The sequence below is a fragment of the Prosopis cineraria genome, unplaced genomic scaffold (genome assembly GCF_029017545.1).
Source record: "Prosopis cineraria cultivar Desert tree isolate PC_DT_omini unplaced genomic scaffold, ASM2901754v1 PC6, whole genome shotgun sequence".
NCBI classification, from domain to species: Eukaryota; Viridiplantae; Streptophyta; class Magnoliopsida; order Fabales; family Fabaceae; genus Prosopis; species Prosopis cineraria.
In genome coordinates, this window is record NW_026555337.1 from 13,832,848 (window position 1) to 13,853,273 (window position 20,426).

Consider the following 20,426-nt stretch of genomic DNA (forward strand, 5'->3'; position numbering starts at 1 on the left):
TTATAATTAACTACAAATAAATATTTTCTCCGTCCTAAATTATAAAATAATTTAAAAATTATAAAATAATTTAAGACATGATTATGTATATCAATAAAACTTAATAATGACACTTTACAAGTTTACTTTTTCAATATAAATCTATAAACTTTCAAGAAAAAAAAAATCTATGCACTTAACTATAACACCACAATATCATTTCAATTCTCTCTTTAAGTGTAGTATTATAAAAACATAATTAATAATACTTTATTTTTCTCAAATTACTTTATATTTTTTAATAATAAAATATTTTTAAAATTATTTTATAATTTGAGGTGGAGATAACACGTACCACCACTTACCCTTTAATTGAGGAAAAATGTCCTATCAAAATAATTAAACTATTTTGAAGCGCGTAGCTCCCATATAAAGTATGTGCCTGATATATATAATAAATAAATAAAATTAAAATAACTTTCTAGAGCTAAAATAATGACAATAATGTCATAGATTTTAAATCTAAGTTAAAAGAAATTTCTAATTATATATAGCAGAAATAAGTAATATTGTGACTCTAAAAATTAGACTGGTTATTAAATCAGTTAAGATACTGATTCAAGAATTAATTTTTAAAAATTGTAGTCGAACAGTGATCATATCTGTCATAAATAAAATATTCTATTAAACTATTTAAGACCCTGATTCAACAATTTACCAAATTATCTAATCTTGTTTACATAGATTTCAATGCTATGGTAATTACACCAAACTAGAGTTAACTCAGTGAGTTTGTATCTCGATGCCACGAGAAATAATGAAAACCCTGTCAACTTGCTTTCTAAAATGCAAGCCGCGTTAACTCGGAGTAACTCATCATTTAGATGGGAATTGGCACGGGTGCTTAGCACTCATATCTTAGTCTAGATGATTTAAATTTAAAAGATTATTTTTTATTTTATTTTTATTGAAACAAAAATTACAAAAAATTTCACAAATTTATTTTATAATCAATTTGGATGATATAAATTTAATTTGAATGATCTAAGCTAATATTAAAAGTTTTAAAAACTTTTATAAATTAATTATCTAGATGTACTTTGCATAGTCTAAATTTAAAATATTTACCTTGCAAATTTTTTCTCTGTTTTTTTGAAAGTGCTTAAGATTATATTTACCGAAATAAAATTTTATAAAAAAATTTAAAAATTTTATTATTAGATCAAGATCTCATCAAGGCGAAATCAATTCCCATTCAGATGTGTGATGCGCTGTTGCGGTGAGAAAACTTTTTCTATAGTCTCAAGTGCAATTCTTTATCAACGCCATGGAGTTTCTAATTCTATGCTTTTTATTGAATATTGATAAATTCAACTTGAAAAATATGTCTAAATTTTAAATTTTTTAATTAACATTGACCACTTAATTTAATATAATATGCATAAAATATGAAATATCAATATTTTTATTAAAATAGTTAAGTGTTTTAATAACTTTATATAAATAAAAGTAAGTTATTACAAGATTACAATATGATTTTATCTTTATTTTTGGAGTTTATTTAAACTCTTAGAGTTTGCTTCAAATCCCTCCCTAATAAATGAATCATTCTTGATAGATCTTTTATATATTTCCTTTGGTTTAAATTGTAAGACATTTTTTTCTAGCAAAACTTGGTTTAAAATGTAGGATACTCAGTACTTTATTTTTAAAGTATTTTTTTTTCAAATTTACCCTTGCATTAATTAATGTAGGCATAAGAAATATGTAATCTAACTAAACACTTATTCCCACTCTTAATAATAAGGGGTTTATGGACAAAATTGGAAAGACATGTCATTTTTTTTTTTTATGAAAGTAGTAAGTAAATGACGACTTTTTTCACTCTTTATAACAATGGCTTAAGAATAAAATAAGAAAGACCTGTTTTTTTTTCATGAAAGTAAATAAATAATTACTTTTTTTTTGTACATGAAATATGGTTGGAAATATCTTGCAATTTACCTCCTCTTTTTTTTTTTAGTGTCACTTTAAAAGAAAAACCGTCGTATGCTTTCCTTTTTTTTTAAAAAAAAGCAAAACTATAAATTTCAAAAAATATCTATCACATATTTTTCATATTGGATCTCATAAAACTAAAATGTATTTTTATGAGATAAATTTATTTCATTAATTACAAAAATAATTTAATTCTGATTTTTTAATTTCATAGACAATTATTATATTTATTTAATTTTCTTAAATTATATGAGTTGATTAATTTTTTCCTTATATTTAAAGATAGATAGAGTAGAGAGGAGGGAGCATATACTGCATAGTAAGAACATAAAGAAAACTTTCTATGACTTACAGATTTTTCAAAGCTGGATTGTTTAGTCCACCCTGATGACCCAGATTGAATTTTTGGGAAGGAAATTTATTTTTCAAAGTCTCATTGTTAGTTTTGTAAATTCTAATTTTTTATTTTCATTTTTATTAAATTAAAATAAATCACATTACCTTGAAAAATCAAGAATACAACTCATACTTAAGGAGGACATAATTATATATGAGTAATCTATAAGTACTAAGCATGTTTTTATTCTCTAAAAACAAACTCGCTTGAGCTTTTGTAATCATATACTCCCTCTGTCTCAAATTATAAAATATTTTTAAATAAAATTTTACATATCAATAATCTTCATTAAATACATTTAACAACCTTATTTTTTAAAAAAATATAAAAATTTAAAAAAATCCTTCATTTAATAACATTAAATTCACACTTAATTAATATTAAATAGAGAGAAAGGGTAATATTGAAATAAATGTATTAATAAAATTTTAATTTTTTTAAAGTATCTTATATTTTAAAACTGTAAATTTTTTTAAAAAATATTTTATAATTTGAGTAAAAGGGAGTATAATCTTATTAAATTAAATAAATTAAAAATTATTGAGAAACAGAAAGGAGTAGAAGAATATACGAATTCCGCGTAGGGAATGACTAACACTTGACTATAAAAATGGCCTTCAGGCAACACATCGCTTTCATGTCCTTTTGTCTTCCATCTCTTTTTTGTTCCTCATTTGTCAACTCAATTTACCACTTTTGACCAAGTCTAATTCCTCTTTTGCCTTTTCTTAAAAAAAAATTAATTAATTAATTTCTTTTTCTTTTTCTTTATCGACATTAATTTGTTTTTCTATAACCAACATCACTTCAACATTTTCCCCTAGTCTCGATCGTATATAAATATATTTATTTAATTAATATTAATATTAATATCAATATCAATTTACGACTTTTGGCCAAGTCTATTTCCTTTTTTATCTTTTCTTAAAAAAATTAATTAAATTATTTTTCTTTTTCTTTATAGACATTAATTTTTTTTTTCTATAGCTAACATCACTTCAACATTTTCCCCTAGTCTCGATCCTATATAATTATATTTATTTAATTAATGGTGATATTAATATCAATATCTTTATTAATGTAAAATATAAAATTCATAGTAAATTATATTATTTACCATTTATAAATATTGCATTATATTTTTCAATATTGTGCTTGGATTTTTTGACAAGGAGATTCCCGGTTTTTTTGACACACAGTTAAAAAATAGATGAATATTGTGCTTGGCTGAGTCAAAGAAAATAGGAAGGAGAAAAAAGTTGTCAATTTTATATAAATAATAATAATAATATTTATTTATAAAAATATTTAGATAATAAATTTAATACTTTAACATATTATATAAAAAATTTTTATTATATATTATTGACTGAAAAAAAATATAATTAAAAATTATTTTATCCAGTACTGACAAAAAAAATATCCAATTTAAAATTTTATTTATGAAATTATTAAATATATAAATAATCTTAAATTTTGAAACTATAACTATATATAAGATAGTTAACTGAAAATTTAGAATTGACATTTATTTAATTACTCAAAAAATTAAATATACTCCTTGTTTAATAAAAGCTCATGATCAAAATGTAACTACACTACAGATATCATGATAAAAATAAAAGAAAGTAAGAGGTAGCAATGAAAAAATTAGTGGGTAAATTTAAAATTAAAATTTTTTCTCCAAAATCTCTCTATATTATTTTCTCTCACTTTTCCCTCCTTAGCTAAGTAGGGGAAAATGCAATTTTTTCCCTACTTTTCCTCCCTCACTATTTTGTTTCTTGCCCAGCATAGCATAAAACAATTTTTTAGTTTGAAAAGAATTTTGTAAAGAAGAATTATTGTTGAATAATGACAGCATAGCTGTTCAGTTAGTGTATTTTTCGTTGCGCATGTAAACGGCAATTTATTTTAAAAATGGTTTCTTTTTTTTTTTCCGGGCTAATATGGCATTGCTTTAAGTTGACTCAGAAGAACAGTGAATAGGATTAGAATATTTAAAAACTGAATGTAAGCACACACCATAAAAAGTTTAATAATGATGATTATATACGTGATAATTAATTAACTTTATACTTGAGCCCTTAATGAAGATCTAGTTCGTGATTAGGAATACAATCCCAATTTCAGTTAATGCAAATGAAAGAAATATAATAATGAGTTAATTAGAAAGCTGGTTCACAAGAAAAGGTTAATTATTGGAAGAGCTTAATACAAATCAAAGCAGAATAAAATGCGATTGAGCACTGAAAATTGGATTAATTAAAGAAGATTATTTGAAGATGAAATATAAAGAAGTAAAATGTCTTATAATTAAACAAAATGACTGTTGCAATTACTACTCCCTCCGTTCAAAAATATTTGTCTTTGTGGACAAAATTGCTTCATATTATTTTTTTTTTAACTTCCAAATCACACTATTTAATGATAGTTTTTCCATTTTACTCTCAAAGATATTAAAGTATACTGTTAGCACAGTAATGATATATATATATATATATATACACACACATAAATGAGGGGCAAATTTGATAAAGTAAATTATGTTTTGTAAAATTTATGAGCAATATTAAAGAACAAATATTTCAAAACAAAAGGAGCAGTTGTTTAGCAAGTGATAGTAACTAATAACTTCACTAGTTCAATAAATGGTTGATTTTAAAAAAAATTAAATCATGAGCTTTTGAGTTTTGGAATCGATAAAATATAAATTGGAAATTTTTTTCAACTTTCTTCTTCATTTAATTCTATAATAATAATTGGTATCATAGCATGAGATATATTTGACGACTATTAAAATAACTATTAAGTAACTATGATTAAAAACAACTTCTAGACAGTAAAAATATATGATAATTACTTGAGACTATTTCACACTAACCATCAAATATGAAGTCAAATAATATTTGATTGTCATCTTGAAATAATTGTCAAGTATGACTTTACAAAAAAAAAAAAAGTTGAAAGTAGGACATGGTAATTCATATTTGATATTCGTCTCATGATAACCTTCAAATATAGCTAACCTTATTTGAACCGTCAAGCAAGAAGTCCTTCTTTATATGATGATTGTATACATAGTTGAAGGTTAAAAAAAAACCATTAAATAAGGTCAAAAATAATTGCCAAGTGAGGCATATAGCAAATCAAGTTCAAAAAGCTGTAAAGAAGGCAATGGCAAACAAATGGTAAATAATTAAATATATTTAATTATAAGATTCTTAATAGCATAATATTCATCAGAGAGCCCTTCAGAGATGAACTCAATGTGATTCGATTCAGAGATCGAACTGTCGATACCAGTAAGAGAGTTAATAATACCTTTAATTTTTAAGGGATACTCATTAATAGAGAGAGCACCTTTCTCGAAGCCTTTGAGTTAAGCCTTCAATTGGTAGACCTTAGCCTTAGTTTGGGAAGCAAAATGCTACTAAATTTTTTCCCGAATTTGCAATGACGTCTCACATCCAGCAATCCGTATGAGAATCACATCGGACATGGAGTAAGACATCTAGGATGCCAAAAGTTGGTCCTGGTGCTGCCAATCCAAAAACTTAGGATTCATCGTGAAGCCATTAGCATTCATAGATGAGATATGCTTCATTGGAGGTTTCGCTGAATAGTCGATGAAGAGCTGCAAATCGTGACCTTGAATAGCAACAAGAATTTGATGTTTCCAAATCAAGAAATTTGTCTCCTTAAGTTTGATGGAGATTAGATGATTATCCTTTCGAATAGAAGAACCGAAATCGATAGTGGTAGACAGAGACTTTGAGGAGATCGACATGGATCAGAGAGTGCTCTGATACCATAAAGGCAAATAGAGAGTTGAGAGGATAAGATGAACTAAGTGAGTGAAAGGTATTGAATGAATTGATTAAAGTGACGTACATGTACAGACACATACATGGAAGAGACACGTACTTAATACAATGAAAATATCTCAACAGCTTAACTTATAATCAATTAGAATAACAAACTATTAATTAAATAGTTCTAACTACTTGATTACACTATTACATCACTTTAATCAATTCATTTAATACTTTTCACTCACTAAGTTCATCTTATCCTCTCAACTCTATTTGCCTTTAATTCTCTTGTCTTTCTATGCCATATTATAAGATTGTGATTAAGTTTCATAAAACCACAATTTCTTCCTTCCTTTATCTATTTTCATTTTTGAAATACGACTCCAAGAGTTGTGTGAAAAGAGGCAACTAGGTTAGATCATAATTCAAAAGGTCTCTGCACGCAATCAAGGATGACACAAGAACTAATTAAGGGGGGCCAAATGAAAAATAAAATGTAAAGGGAGGGTAAAATATTAATTTTTTTTCTAAAGGAGGATTGAAATGTGGGGGTGGGGGGGAGCACTCCTCCCTACCCTCAGTCTGTTCCTAAACTTAATTCACGAATTATTAAGAATATTGACATCAAATGCTTCATGGAACACCTGATAGGCTAATTAATCAATATATTTGTTAGTTCTTCTATAAAATGTGATCGAAAATAACTATTCAATTTTTCATAATCAAAATTTGAATTTTCTTTACGTACTTGGAGTGCAAGTGAGATCAAGAGTATTTGTTTTGATTGAGATTTAGAGTTTTTAATAAGTTAGAGTAGATATTAGCTCTAAAAAACTTTTCCTTCTATTAGAGAGTGAGGTTGAAGCCTCTAATCCGAATGCAATATTTATCATAGATGAGTCCACCACAGGAAGCAACTCCACATTGATAAATTGCACCCAGTCAGATTGAGGAGAATTCTAGTTATTGGAATGCAAGTCCTAAGATTGAAATATCTTAACTTCAAGGTTGAGATCGCCTATAATATTTTAGGTACTGGTAAAAGCAAGATCTTTTCCTAGAATGTATTCATTTGAATAGAGCTTCTTGCATTTGATAGTGTCTAATATAGGGCTGTCTCTTTGTTTCAATTTATTTTATAAACAAATTATTTTTTTTTTTGAAAAAAAATATTTTGTGAGTTTGTATGATGTTTGTTTAAACTTTTAAAAATAATTATAATTAAAAAAAGTACATTTCTGATTCTTTTAAAAAATTACCTTTAGTAGTTTATGGAAATAATCTTATATGGTACTTTTTTTTTCCAAGTGCAATCCCTCTGTTAAAAAATATAAAATATTTTTAAAAGAGTTAGACATTAAAAAATATAAGGTACTTTTAGTCTTTCAAAATATAATCATTACCTTTATTTTTAAAAATATCTCTATTAAATAAATCACTTTATATTTATTTTAAGATGAAACGTCCTATTAAATAAGGATAAATATGAAAAGATATGGTTAATTTGAAGATAAATAACTACTTTATTGAAGTAAAATTTAATTAAAAATGTCTTATATTTTTTAATGAAAGAAGTAAATGAGAGAGAATATTTTTAAAATGTGGGAATTTATTTGATATATGATAATATATTTAAAAAAGAATTCTTTTTTTAACTAACAGGCACGCAAATACTAATAATCTAATACACGGTAGTACTCACAACATATTTAATTATTTCAATCAAATCATGAATTAAAATACTGGCTTCAGTATTTATTTGGAAAATGACAATTAAGTTCGAAAACTTTGAATTAACAATAGTTATATTTTCAATAAAAATTTTATAAAATGAGTAAAAAAATATTAATTTAACCAATATTGTTAGAACTGGATTGAACATTGAACCATGATCGGACCGTGATTAAATGATGATTCAATTCATCTCAATTAAAATAATAAAATCAAAAGATCATGTATAAAAAATGAAAATATTTTAAATAATATTTAACTATATTATTATTATAAATGTAAAATTTATAGTCAATTGCACTAACAATAAAACTATATTTGTTATCAATTACAAACAATCAGAATCATCCACTATGCCACTAATAAAAACCAACACAAGCTTTTATTATTAACAAAAGTTATTAATAACTAATCAAATACATATATATGACACTAAAGAAAAACCAATTATAAGACAAATAAAAATAGTAAATAACATATTTTTGGATTCTTGAGATTTTTAAAAAAAAAAAAAAATATATATATATATATATATGAAAACCACCCATTATTGGGTGATTTGAACTAATTTTCCACACATTTTACTAGTTTTTCACCGATTAGACTAGACCACAGGTCACTTGTCAGTTGAACTGGCCAACCAATCGGGTTCTAACACTACTAGTCTAAACAAATGCAGATTCAACTTTTAACTATAGATAAGACACTTAATTTATGTTTCACATGTAACTCTCACACTGAATCAAGAATTTATATTTGTTTGATTGTATTTAAAAAAAAAAATTTTCCGGGAATCTAATAGAGATTCTCCCTATTTATTTAAAATACAAAAAATAGAAAATAATATAATATAGTTTTTCCTCGAGAAATATAGCTAAATTATGGAAACAATATAAAATAGAAAAATAGATAGCTAGTGAAAGCTCGTACGTCATCGTGCTTCATGCCCATCTGTCATATCATTTTTTTCTTCAAACATTAAAAAAAAAATAACTTAGCTGGCATGATGACACGTGAAGGAAAGAAATAAAAATTAATCAGAAATTAAAATCAGAGCCAACGAGAAGGAGAAGACATATAAATATAGATAACAAAGTAATGAAGTCAAACAATTGATAATGGTTATTGACTGAACGAATAACAATAAATTCAATTCAATTTTTTTCACCGACAAATTTTCCTTTAGGAAGTAACATCAATATGGAAGTATTATCATCAATTCTTAGACGAAGTCGCCAATCAAAGATGCTTAAAGATTCTCATTTTGTGCCGTGAGGAAAAAATTCTGAAACAGCCAAAGTTTAGAGAAAAAGGGATTGCTAGAGAGGCTTCAGCGTGTAGGTAGGGGATTAGCTAGTCTGAGTAGGCTTGTTTCGCTTTTCACAAAATAAATAAATAAACTAGATTTTATGGTCGTACAATATTTAAGAATATTAATTCATATTATTTAAAAGAAATGAAAGAAAAGAGGAAAAATTAAATTTTATTAATTTTTTAAAAAGACAACTATAGTTTTTTTATTTCTTTAATAATTTCTATTAATTATATTTCTTTATTTCTAGTATAATATTAGAATTTTTTTATTAGAATATATAAATATAAATAATAATTTATTTTATTTTCACATAATATACAAAAAAATATTACTAGAAGTTTATTTTAAAAATATAAGGTATTTTTAACTAAATCTTGCCTCTAATAAAGTAATCATTTATTTTTAATCTAATATTATTTTTTCATATTTGTCTTTATTTAATAAGATATTTTTTTAAAAAAGTATATTAATTACACATTAAAATATTAAAAAAATTTTATATTTTTTAACAGGGAAGTACAATTTAAATTTTAAAAAGCTAAAATATAAAATATATTTTAAATTTCAATTTTTGATATACAGTGCCAATCCGACGCAAATTGCAAAGGAGGAAGATGTTTAGAATAATAATAAAAAAAAAGCCTAATATGCCGGAAGCTTAAAGTAGAAATAACTTGATTTTTTTTTTTGAAAAAAAGAAATCGAGGGTTTGGAATTTTTCTTTTCTTTTTTCATGTGACTGTTCCAATTTTGTAGATGAATAAATTATGTTAAAAAGCTGCCTTTAACTGAGAAAAAAAATATATAATCGAATTGGGCATGATAGAACCAACTAGCATGATAAAAAAAAAATCAAAACAATTTTACAAATAATGTGATTTGATATAAATTTTATATTCTATATTAACAAATATTTGAAAAAGTATAATTTTAAATCCTTATACTTTACTCAAATGTTATTATAGGTCATCATACTTTTTTTTAGTGTTTTAAGTCTGCACACTTTTATTTTTTAGTATTTTAATTCCTCCAAGATCCCTATACTTTATTCATTTAATGATCTAAAATATTAAAAAAATAAAAGTGTAGGAATTTAAAACATCAAAAAAATATAAATATTTAGAACAAAATATAAGTAAAGTGTAGGAATCTAAAATTATATTTTTTTTAAATATTTTGATGTCAGTATATGAATATTTGAGCTGTTTAACTTTTAATTAGAAAGCCCATATCCATTTCCATAAATAATTTATACTAAGAAAAAAATAGAATTGAAAATTTTATAAATAATTAGAATGAAAGACTTCGAGATCCTATAAAAGACTTGAAAAATCAATTAGTGAATTAAGTTATGATCAATCGAGGGAGGGAGACAGCTGCAACACAGAAAGAAAGATATATCAACATCAAAATCATTGAAAAAAAATGAAATCAAACATGTATGACTAAATAAATAAATAAAAATAGTGACAATAATAATAATTTATAATTGGAGACATGATTTTGCTTTTGACTGACATTGATTGGCCAATGAAGCACTTGACGGTGTGCATCTGAAGATCCCTGTGGGGCCGGGATGCTTCAAATGGCGGTGCCTCTTTGACTCATTCTCACTCACTTTCCTCTCTTCTTCCAAGTCCAACCACCACCCCCATCGCATTCACACTTTATATCCGTAAATTTAGCTTCTCATTTTGATTTTGTTGCATTTGAATTGATGAGGATTTAAATATGAACCAAACCCTCATTTAGACACAAAAATTTATAATTTCCTTTCAATTTTATAATTCCCTTTTAATTTTAAATTTTTCATACATTTTAGTTATTTAAAATTCTGATCACTTCAAATATTTTATTTTCTTTTCACATTTTTACATACTTATATGACTCTCATAATTTTTCTCATTTTTTATTAATTAAAAAATAAGAATAAACTTGTTATTTTTATTTTTTATTTTTATTTTAAATCTTAATTCACTTCTCTTATTCATTTAAAAATTTTTAAATTATTCAAATAAAAAAATTTAAATGTAACACTTTCAAATGCAGAATTTGAAATACAATATTTTAAATTTAAAATTTGAATTCGTCACTCCAAACATTACCTAAGAGTAATTTATCTCAAAAATTACAAAAATTGCATTTTCAATGAGTTACTAAACAAGTAACAAGTGTGAGAAAAAATATTAATCAATCTCTTCAATAAACTATTTATTATGGAGAAGAACACGGCTATGAATGTCAACTAGCAACATGCTTCACGTAATTTCATCTTAAATATTCACACCAAAATTAAAAATTGACAAATTGTTTAATAATTATAACATCAAAAAATCAATAATTCACAGATAATTAGATTATCAATTCTCAATTAAGACCACTCTTTGAATTGTTACTACAATTACCAAACAACTAGGGAGATTGGGTACCCTATCCTTAATGTAATTTAATTTTCCGGAGCTTGCAAATGTATATAAAACCAAGTTAAACAATAATCAATATTAATATAAAAAATATAAAATTAATAATAAACCACATTATATTTATAAAATATAAATAGTATGACTCATTTTTCATACTTTATGAAATATATGTAAATAAATATTTAATCGGTAAAACAACACCAATAAATAGAACATCATAGAACAAAATTGTTTAGACTAACATCAAATAAAAAAAAAAAACATACCTTAGGTGGTATTTAAGAGATGAAATGTCCTACTTATGAGTTGTAACGCACGACTAATGCGGGGATTTTTTTCCCCAATGGTAAACCATCCATGTTTGAAACCAAAGCTTTAACTAATTTGAATTAAGTTAGGTTGAGATCTTATCAAGTGAAAGTTCTACCACCAAACAATACTGCATTCTCAAAACTCAAACTCAAAATCACTAGTTAAGGTGACACAGCTTCCTTATCAATTGAACCAAGCACTTATTAGTATGCAGGGGTTTAATATTTGACTAAATAATCCCTCTCTTAGTGAGAGTGAGGCCCAATCACTTGGTAATTATTTTCATAATAATTTAACATGAGAATACTCAGGTTTCCTTAAAAAGTTATTTTTTTTGATTGAATATTCTTTGTAGTAATGAAGAATAAAAACCACAATGTGTTATATGACAAGTGAAATATTTTTTTAGTGGTTCAAATTAAATTTTGAAGTAAATTACGCCATTCATGGTTCATGATTTATAAAATAGGGCAACTTATTATAAAATTTATATTATATACTAGTCATTAGTTGTGTGGAAGTGGAAAAATTGTGAGCTTAGCCGTGAACAAAAAGTTAGGAAATAAAAAGGAAGTTGAAACAAGACAAGTGAGAACGTTGTGATCACAATGTGAATTGTCAATTATGATACTGGTCATGATTGGTCCCTTCTAAAGTCACGCTTTGTATGAATGAAATTAAAGGGTCAACAAGTGAATATTGACAGATAATTCTTAAGCGTAATATTTATACCAACTTCTATCTTTAATATAGAGCATATATAACTATCTCAACGGAACTAAGAAAATTTTTAATTTTACATATATTTAAATAAAAAATTTCATATTTCCCTTACATTCTTGTTCACATAATTAGAGTAGGGAATAAAAACCAAGTTTATTGAGCTACCCGTATAAACCTATTTTTTAAGGCTGAAACTTTGAAAATTGAGATATTTTTACATAAAATGGCTTCTAACTTCTAAGTTCAGCCCATGTAAGTCATGAACAAAAAGGATTGGGGTACTTATTTAAACTTGTACATATTTTTACCACTTAAAAATGGGATATTTTAATTTTTTATGTACATGACTTATTATTAATATTTGAACATTAGTAGTTATATTTTAGAAAATGAGTAAGAAATATTATAATGTAAAAATTAAATTTTTAAAAGTAAAAAAAAAAGAGGCTTTCATGCCCCCTTTGAGCTCAATCATTGATCAATAAGTGTTGGATTAGAAAGGAAAAAAAAGAAGAAGAAAAAGAAGCCAATTTTAAGATAACTAAGGTTTGAGCCCACATGACCCGCCCATTGGCTCAGGCTCTACTTTACAATTATTAACTTTAAATAAAAATAATATATAAAATATTAATTAATTAATATCTCATTAAGTAACTTATAATAATGATCATATATATGAATCGTCATCCATATCTTCTAAAACATGTCTTATAATAAAGACATGAGTGATTTTACCAGCATTACTTAAATCATCAAGGAATTGATGATTCCCTTATGCGAGGGGAGATTGTCTCCTCCACGCTAAAGAAATGTTTTTCCCATCATAGAATAAAAATAATATTGTAATTCCAATTTTGCCCTGATTCATAAAATATTATGACTATTCTGTCTTTTCATATTACTCTAACACATTTTAATTTTTAATTTTTTAAATGAGTATTATTATATAAGAGAACATCATGTCTTGACTCTAAACTTCATTTAGTAACGGTAGATCCCTATATAAGCATAAAAACACAATCTGGAATTAATTAATCTAGGAAATAAAAAAAACTCAAATTAGAGACAATTGGAAATAAGACTAAAATACATTAATTACCCTCTATTTTACCTTAATTATAGAGAAATCTCTCTCATTTTTAAAACCTACATAAAATTTAATTGAAATCAAAATTTACCCCTCTTTAGCATGAATATTATTTAATAGTTATATGAGTTTCCAAATGATTGATAATTGCAATGTTAATATTTTTAACTTTTTATCTTATTTTAAAGTGTTAATTATATAAACTTTTTTTTTGGATAAACAAATGGTTCAGAATCCAAACTAAGTTCATAAATTAAAAACAACACGAGAGTCAACATTTTGACAAATTCATTGTGGAATGCTCATAGCCGGCTCTTGTAAGATAACACATTTAAATTGATGTTAAACTCCTAGCTTGGCAAGTGTAACAGCCCTAGCTCACCAAGGGCTTCTTTCCTTGGACTTTTTCTGTGCTAGACACATCTCCCCCTAAGCCCTACACTAGATGACCCCTTCTAAGAGAGTGTTAGGAGACAAGGTTTACCCACAGTAATATATGTAGGATTATTTTCTTGCTATAAATATTATGAGGGGAGCCTTCCCAAGTTTGATCCTCCAACCTCTCATATTTAACGAAATTGAGGCTGAACCTGATATAAGTGCATCGACGCATGAGTTTCCTTGATGAAAAACATGCTTCACTCTTATCTCTGCCAATTTGACGTGATTATACCAAGAGTCTGCTTAAGCTACCAAAACGTGAAAGTTTGTTGACCTAACACATCTCTCCACAGGTTTTGCCACAGTCAATGAATCGGTCTCCACCACAAGTTTGGTGAAGTTCAGCTTCTTAGCCACTTGAACTCTAACAAAAACACTCCAAAGTTTCTTAGCTCAGCTTCTTAGCCACAAGCAGCACCAAGGTTCATTCTCACCCACTCTACAGGCAATGGTTCCCACTTAAAATGGGTAGTAATTTTTCGTTCAATGACAACCTTATCATCATCAATGTAGTCTTGAATGACACAAGCAAATAGCAAGGTTTTAGCCACAAAGGCAATAATTGTGGTAGTCCTATTGTTGAAAATATGTTCATTTCAATTCTTCCAGAGACTCCAAGTCACAGTCGCAAAAACAATGTCCCAATTAATGGATTTTGTTTGCATACAAATGCATCCACGTGTGCACTCACATACCCTTACCAAACAAGTAATTGAACAATATTATAAGAATTTCAATTTTTTTTTTGGGCTTGAACTGAACAATATGAAATTGAAAACTAAGTAATTCTTATTAGCCTTCTTGCAAGATAATACCCATAGCTTTTTAAGGTTTAACCACATACATTGGGAACAAGTTAATTCCATAGGAATCATATATAAATATCAAATATAGTCCTCACTTTGAAATTCAATTAATAAAATCCTAATTACACTACTATAAAATATACACATGAGAGCACATCGTTCGGAGCGCTCATGTAGAAAGCGCTCTGCAATATATATATGTGAAAGTTTTTTGGAGCGATTTAAGGTCAAAGCACTCCTAAATCTTAACCCTATGGGAGTGCTTGTTTATAAAAGTGTTCTCATAAGTCTTTGGAAAAAAAAAAAAAGAACACAATCAAAGAGAGTGCTTAGATATAAAGCACTTTGAGAGATATCCACAAAAAATTATAACTCAATTAAATGATACAAATTTTAAAGAGATAATAAAATTTTTAATCTCTCAAATTTATCTCAATTATTAATTTAATTTTTATTGATTTAGTCCCTAAAATTTGTCTCAACTATTGATTTAATTCTTATTATTTAAAGAGAAGATAATACTGTTAAAATTTACTATTCATAGATAATAGAATATTAATGATAGTCATATAGCTACATTAATAAAAAGAAGTGCAATTATTTAGGTCAAAGGAAAAACAGACTTATAATTTTTTAAAAGCAAAAAAAAAAAAAAACAAAGTGAAGCATATACAAGTGATTATATTGATAAAAATTAAACTGATATAAGGGTTAATTGGTTTTCATTTAGCTACATATATATGTCAAGTCATTAATATACTTTAGCCTTGTAGATTAGGTTAATTTGAGAATTAGTTTGTATTTTAAAATTTAAAGAACTATCTTGATAATTAAAAAAAATGAGAGAGCAAATCACACTATTTTTTTATACAAAAGCCAAATACATCACATTATTGAAGGAAGGATTTTTTTTACATTGGCTATTTTGAATTTTTTTATGTCAGAAAATTGAGGGAAGTAAGAAGGACCGTGGTTGAAAGTCATAATTAAGACAAATTTAAAAAAACTGAAATTTTATTATTCCAATTTTAAAATTAGAGACTTCCATTTAAAACATCAGTCCTGCTAGTTGAAAATACCCATAAAAATTTATCGATTGAGAACTTGCCTTACTTTGAAATTCAGGCGAAAACTCCTCAAGAAGCATTCTTAAAATATCACTAAATAAACGGAAAATTTCAAAAACAAACTTGCTAAACGTATATAATTTCTCTATATATATATATATATATATATATGAAAACTTTAGAGCAAGATCAAAATTGTATTGTTTTACTAAAAGATTCATAAAAATAGGTATTTTCACACTATATAATCGAAAAATTAACCAACACAATGAACTTAGCTTGAATGAAAGACATTTGAATTGAAAATCTAAATGATCTCTAAAAATCAGGAAAAAAAAACCACATTAATACTACTTGTGAACATATCCCATTCACATTAATCCATTTATACTCTTGTAATTTTTTCGTTTTTATTCTGAGTCTCAGTTTGTTTCTATTTATTTTTTGAAATCTTTTACGTTATCCAAACACATAATTTTAAATCTTTTAATTATAAATGTAAAATTTAAAATTTAAAATTCAAATTCTTACCTTTTTCCCTCCCTAAAAATTTTGCATTTGATCAACTAACTACTCGACTGATGCTCTAAAGATACAATTGGCTAAATTGACGAGTTAAAAATCATATTTACACTTTTAACCCTTGAACCTATTCGAACATTGTAAGTTTGCCCCTAAAAGTTTCAAAATGCTTGCAATTTAGTCAGAGATGGATTCAGGGGGTCAAGCACATGATGCAAAAAAATTGTTAAAATTACTTTTCGTTTGTTTGTCAAAATGATAAAATTTACTTTAGTCTCCCCACTATAATGTAATTTTATATTTGGCCCTTCATTAAGTTGGTTCATCCGTCCCTGAATTTAGTCATGATGACTTTTCACTCAAATCCTCGATAGTCGATAATTCTCCTCTCATCATGTTCAACATGCTGAATTATAAACTACATTACGATATCTTATGCAGGTACATATAAATAAATTATGAAAAAAAAAAGAGTTAATAAGTGATTCATGCATATACATATAAATAAAAAGTTAAAATATACAAAACTCCCTTTAACTTATTAAAATACACAACAATAAAATACACATAACAGTAATATTTTCCAGATTGAGCACACTCATATAAACAGAAGCAGAGCGAAACCCACAAATAGGACTCTAAAATTTGCCATTGAAGAATTACTTCTGCTTTAAAAAAAAAAATAATCATCACTATTTAATATTTAAGAACCTCACTTAATTCAATTAGAAATTCCATATAGGATTTCTTCCCATCTTCTCAGTTCTAAGCCGTCGTCGTCGTCGTTATATAATGCTATAGACTGATCATCAAGCCCTAACATGAGTGCTTCAGCCATTTGCATCCACATCATCGGCGAATTCAACGGCGGCGACTCATTTATGGCTTGAATCTGCAGGCTCGGCGACAGCCCTGCCGTGGCCGGAACCATGCCGCCTCTGGCGGCGTCACTCGTGGATTGACATCTCGACGGTCTCCTGAACATTAATGCAGCTTGTTGAGCTGCCACTCGGATGTCCTCTGCTCGGGAGCTCACCGGCCGTGGAAGATCTCCAGATAAGTCCGGGAAGTTAAGTCGAGCCGACCGTCCTCGGAAGTGTGAAGCTGCAACGTCGTATGCGGCGGCTGCCATTTCCGGTGTCTCATAGCTTCCTAACCATATCCGAGTTTTCTTGCCGGGCTCACGGATTTCCGACACCCATTTGCCCCATTTTCGCTTGCGAGCTCCCCGGTAAGACGACGACGGAACCGGAGAATCCATGAGACATCCTTGTGCGTTGGTGCTGGCTACTTGTTCCATCTTCATCAGAGAAATAGGGTTTTAGTGATGAGACAAGAATGTGTAAGGACGTAGAAGTGGTCAAGTGACGATGTCGATCATATGCATACGCCAATATATAGACACACAGTCACACACAGTGGTGGGGTCCACAGATACAGTATGAGGTTGTGTTGGCAATATTGTTGGCCATGAAATGACATGATAGCTTTGATAAAGAAGAGGTAAGCTTCGCCGTAGTTGCTCAAGGCAAGTGGGAAATTGCTGGCAATGAATCGAAGCAGAAGACTGATTGAAAATTGTGCTGCGTGAAATTAAAGACCTGAAGACTGATAATTAAAATAGTTCCACGTGATATGTGTGATCTCATCAATCATCATCATTATCATATATTATGGATTATTATATGAAGGAGAAGTTCTACTTAGGATTGAACTCCATGAAAATGATATCTGATATCTTGTTTGGTTCATATTTTTTTTGAAGAATTACATTAAAATTTTACACAAAAAAATTAATTACTATAAAGTCTATTAATTGCTAAACTCAACACTATTGATAACATAATTAATTGTCAATGAATCTCTTAACTAATAATTAATTTTTTTATGTGAGATCTAATTGTAATTTTTCTTATTTTTTTTCTTTTTACCCAAGGGAGGGCATTAAACTTCGACTAATACAAGTTAAGTCGGGTAAATTTTAAGGGCCACAAAACTTTCTCAGTTAATTTTTAGTGCAATTGCATGTGCACCCTAGATTAAATTAAAACTCTAACTTCCAATTTGATCTTTTGTTTTTAAAATAGATATAGATATTTGTGTAATTTCAGTAAAATTAAGGGAAAATAATATTTAGGTGAATTTTCTATTTTCACATATTTTGTACAATGCACAATAATAATATTTATTTTCCCCTGAAAAATTGTAAGATCTTTTCTTTGAAAAATAATGTTTTCACGAGTCCTTTCAAAATTGTTTTATATCTTTTTATTAAGTTATTATCTTTACACCCTAAATTTAATATTTTATTATTATCTTAATAATTTTAAAAAAGTATAGCTATATTTAATAACTTTAAAGAGGATATAAATATTAATTTTGATTCTTCAAAAGAAGTTTTATATTTTTTTTCATCTTTTAGGGTCATTTTTTAACATTTTTAAATCATTAAGTAAATTCTTCTTGATATTGATGTCTCTCATTAAGGACACATATTTAGTATCTAATTTAATTACACAGAAATTAAAGAAGACGTACTTCCTTTTGTGCAGTGCTAAACATACCTACTACATGCCTTTTGGTGTCTGTAGAAGGACTTTGACTTGTTTTAGAGTAATCCCAAAAACTGTTTAGTTAATTTTTCAAATGAAATGTTAGGTAAATATTGTGCAAAATAATCCTAGGGCAAGAGTGATGGAAGAACACCACATCTTATTAATTCAAAACCATAATAATCAAGTTTATGGATACTCTTCTTTTATTATATACTCCCTCTCTTGTTATATATAAGAGGCCTTCTAGAACCTTTTTTTGTCCCTAAATATAAGGGATTATTGGCATATTTTTTAAATGAATGGACCATTATACTCTTGTTAAATTGAAAAGAAAAAATATAAATACTCTCATTAATTTACTTTGAAAAAAATTTATTTTTTATTTACAATAATTAGGGGCAAAATTGAAATGTTGTTATGCTTTTAATTAAATAACTAACTTTTATTAGTTTGCATGATTCACCTTAAAACATCTTATATATAAGGATGGAAGGAGTATTAGTTATTAAATTTAATTTTATTTGATGTGAGACTCTACACAACAATTCAAGTTCACTTACGCTTTTAAATGTGGGTGCACAAGCTCTCCTTATTGAATAATGCCATACAAGAGTCCTTGCTCTTGCAATTAGGGCCAATCTCATTTTTAAGACTCAAACAACATGGCGCGCACACACAAGTCCTTGCTGCATCCAAGGCTAATCTTTTTTTTTTTTTTTTGGTTTGAACCTGTGCACAATATAGGCTTTCAAGTCCCAAGCGAAACTTGTTTGGGATATGTTAGGAATGGAGAGAAAATGTTTGAAAATGGGGGAGACAACAAACGAGTGAAGAGTAGTGAAAGAATATCATATCTTAATTTAAAATCTCATGACTTAAGTTTTTGAATCTTTTTTCTCTATATATTTTATTCATAAAACCCAACTTTATCTGATATGGTATTTACGTACATCAACTAAAATTTATCTATACTTGGACAAAGTAACAATATCTCATTGAGTATAAGTCCACAAGCTCTTGAGTTAGTCTAATCTTTGGACTTCAAAACGATGTGGCACGTCCTTGCGGCAGTTAAGGCTAATCCCATGTTAGGCTTCAAATTTGCACAACACGTTGCTGGTCCAGGATGTAACTTGGCTCGGAATAGGGTGTGGGTAAAGATTAACGTGAATAATTATATGAGCTCTTTTAATTTCTTGTCATATTCATCTTGTTAACCAAGAGTAATTGTCCGACTTCATGTAATCCCTGAGAT

General features: G+C 27.2%; 1 protein-coding gene across 1 annotated transcript; it reads right to left on the bottom strand.

Annotated features, from left to right (window-relative positions):
* Window positions 1-17,258: 17,258 nt before the first annotated feature.
* On the bottom strand, window positions 17,259-17,935 carry LOC129312546 (ethylene-responsive transcription factor ERF022-like). Its single transcript, XM_054955199.1, has one exon. It carries the CDS (start codon window positions 17,920-17,922, stop codon window positions 17,338-17,340), a length of 585 nt encoding a protein of 194 aa, XP_054811174.1. The 5' UTR covers window positions 17,923-17,935; the 3' UTR covers window positions 17,259-17,337.
* Between the last annotated feature and the right edge of the window lie 2,491 nt (window positions 17,936-20,426).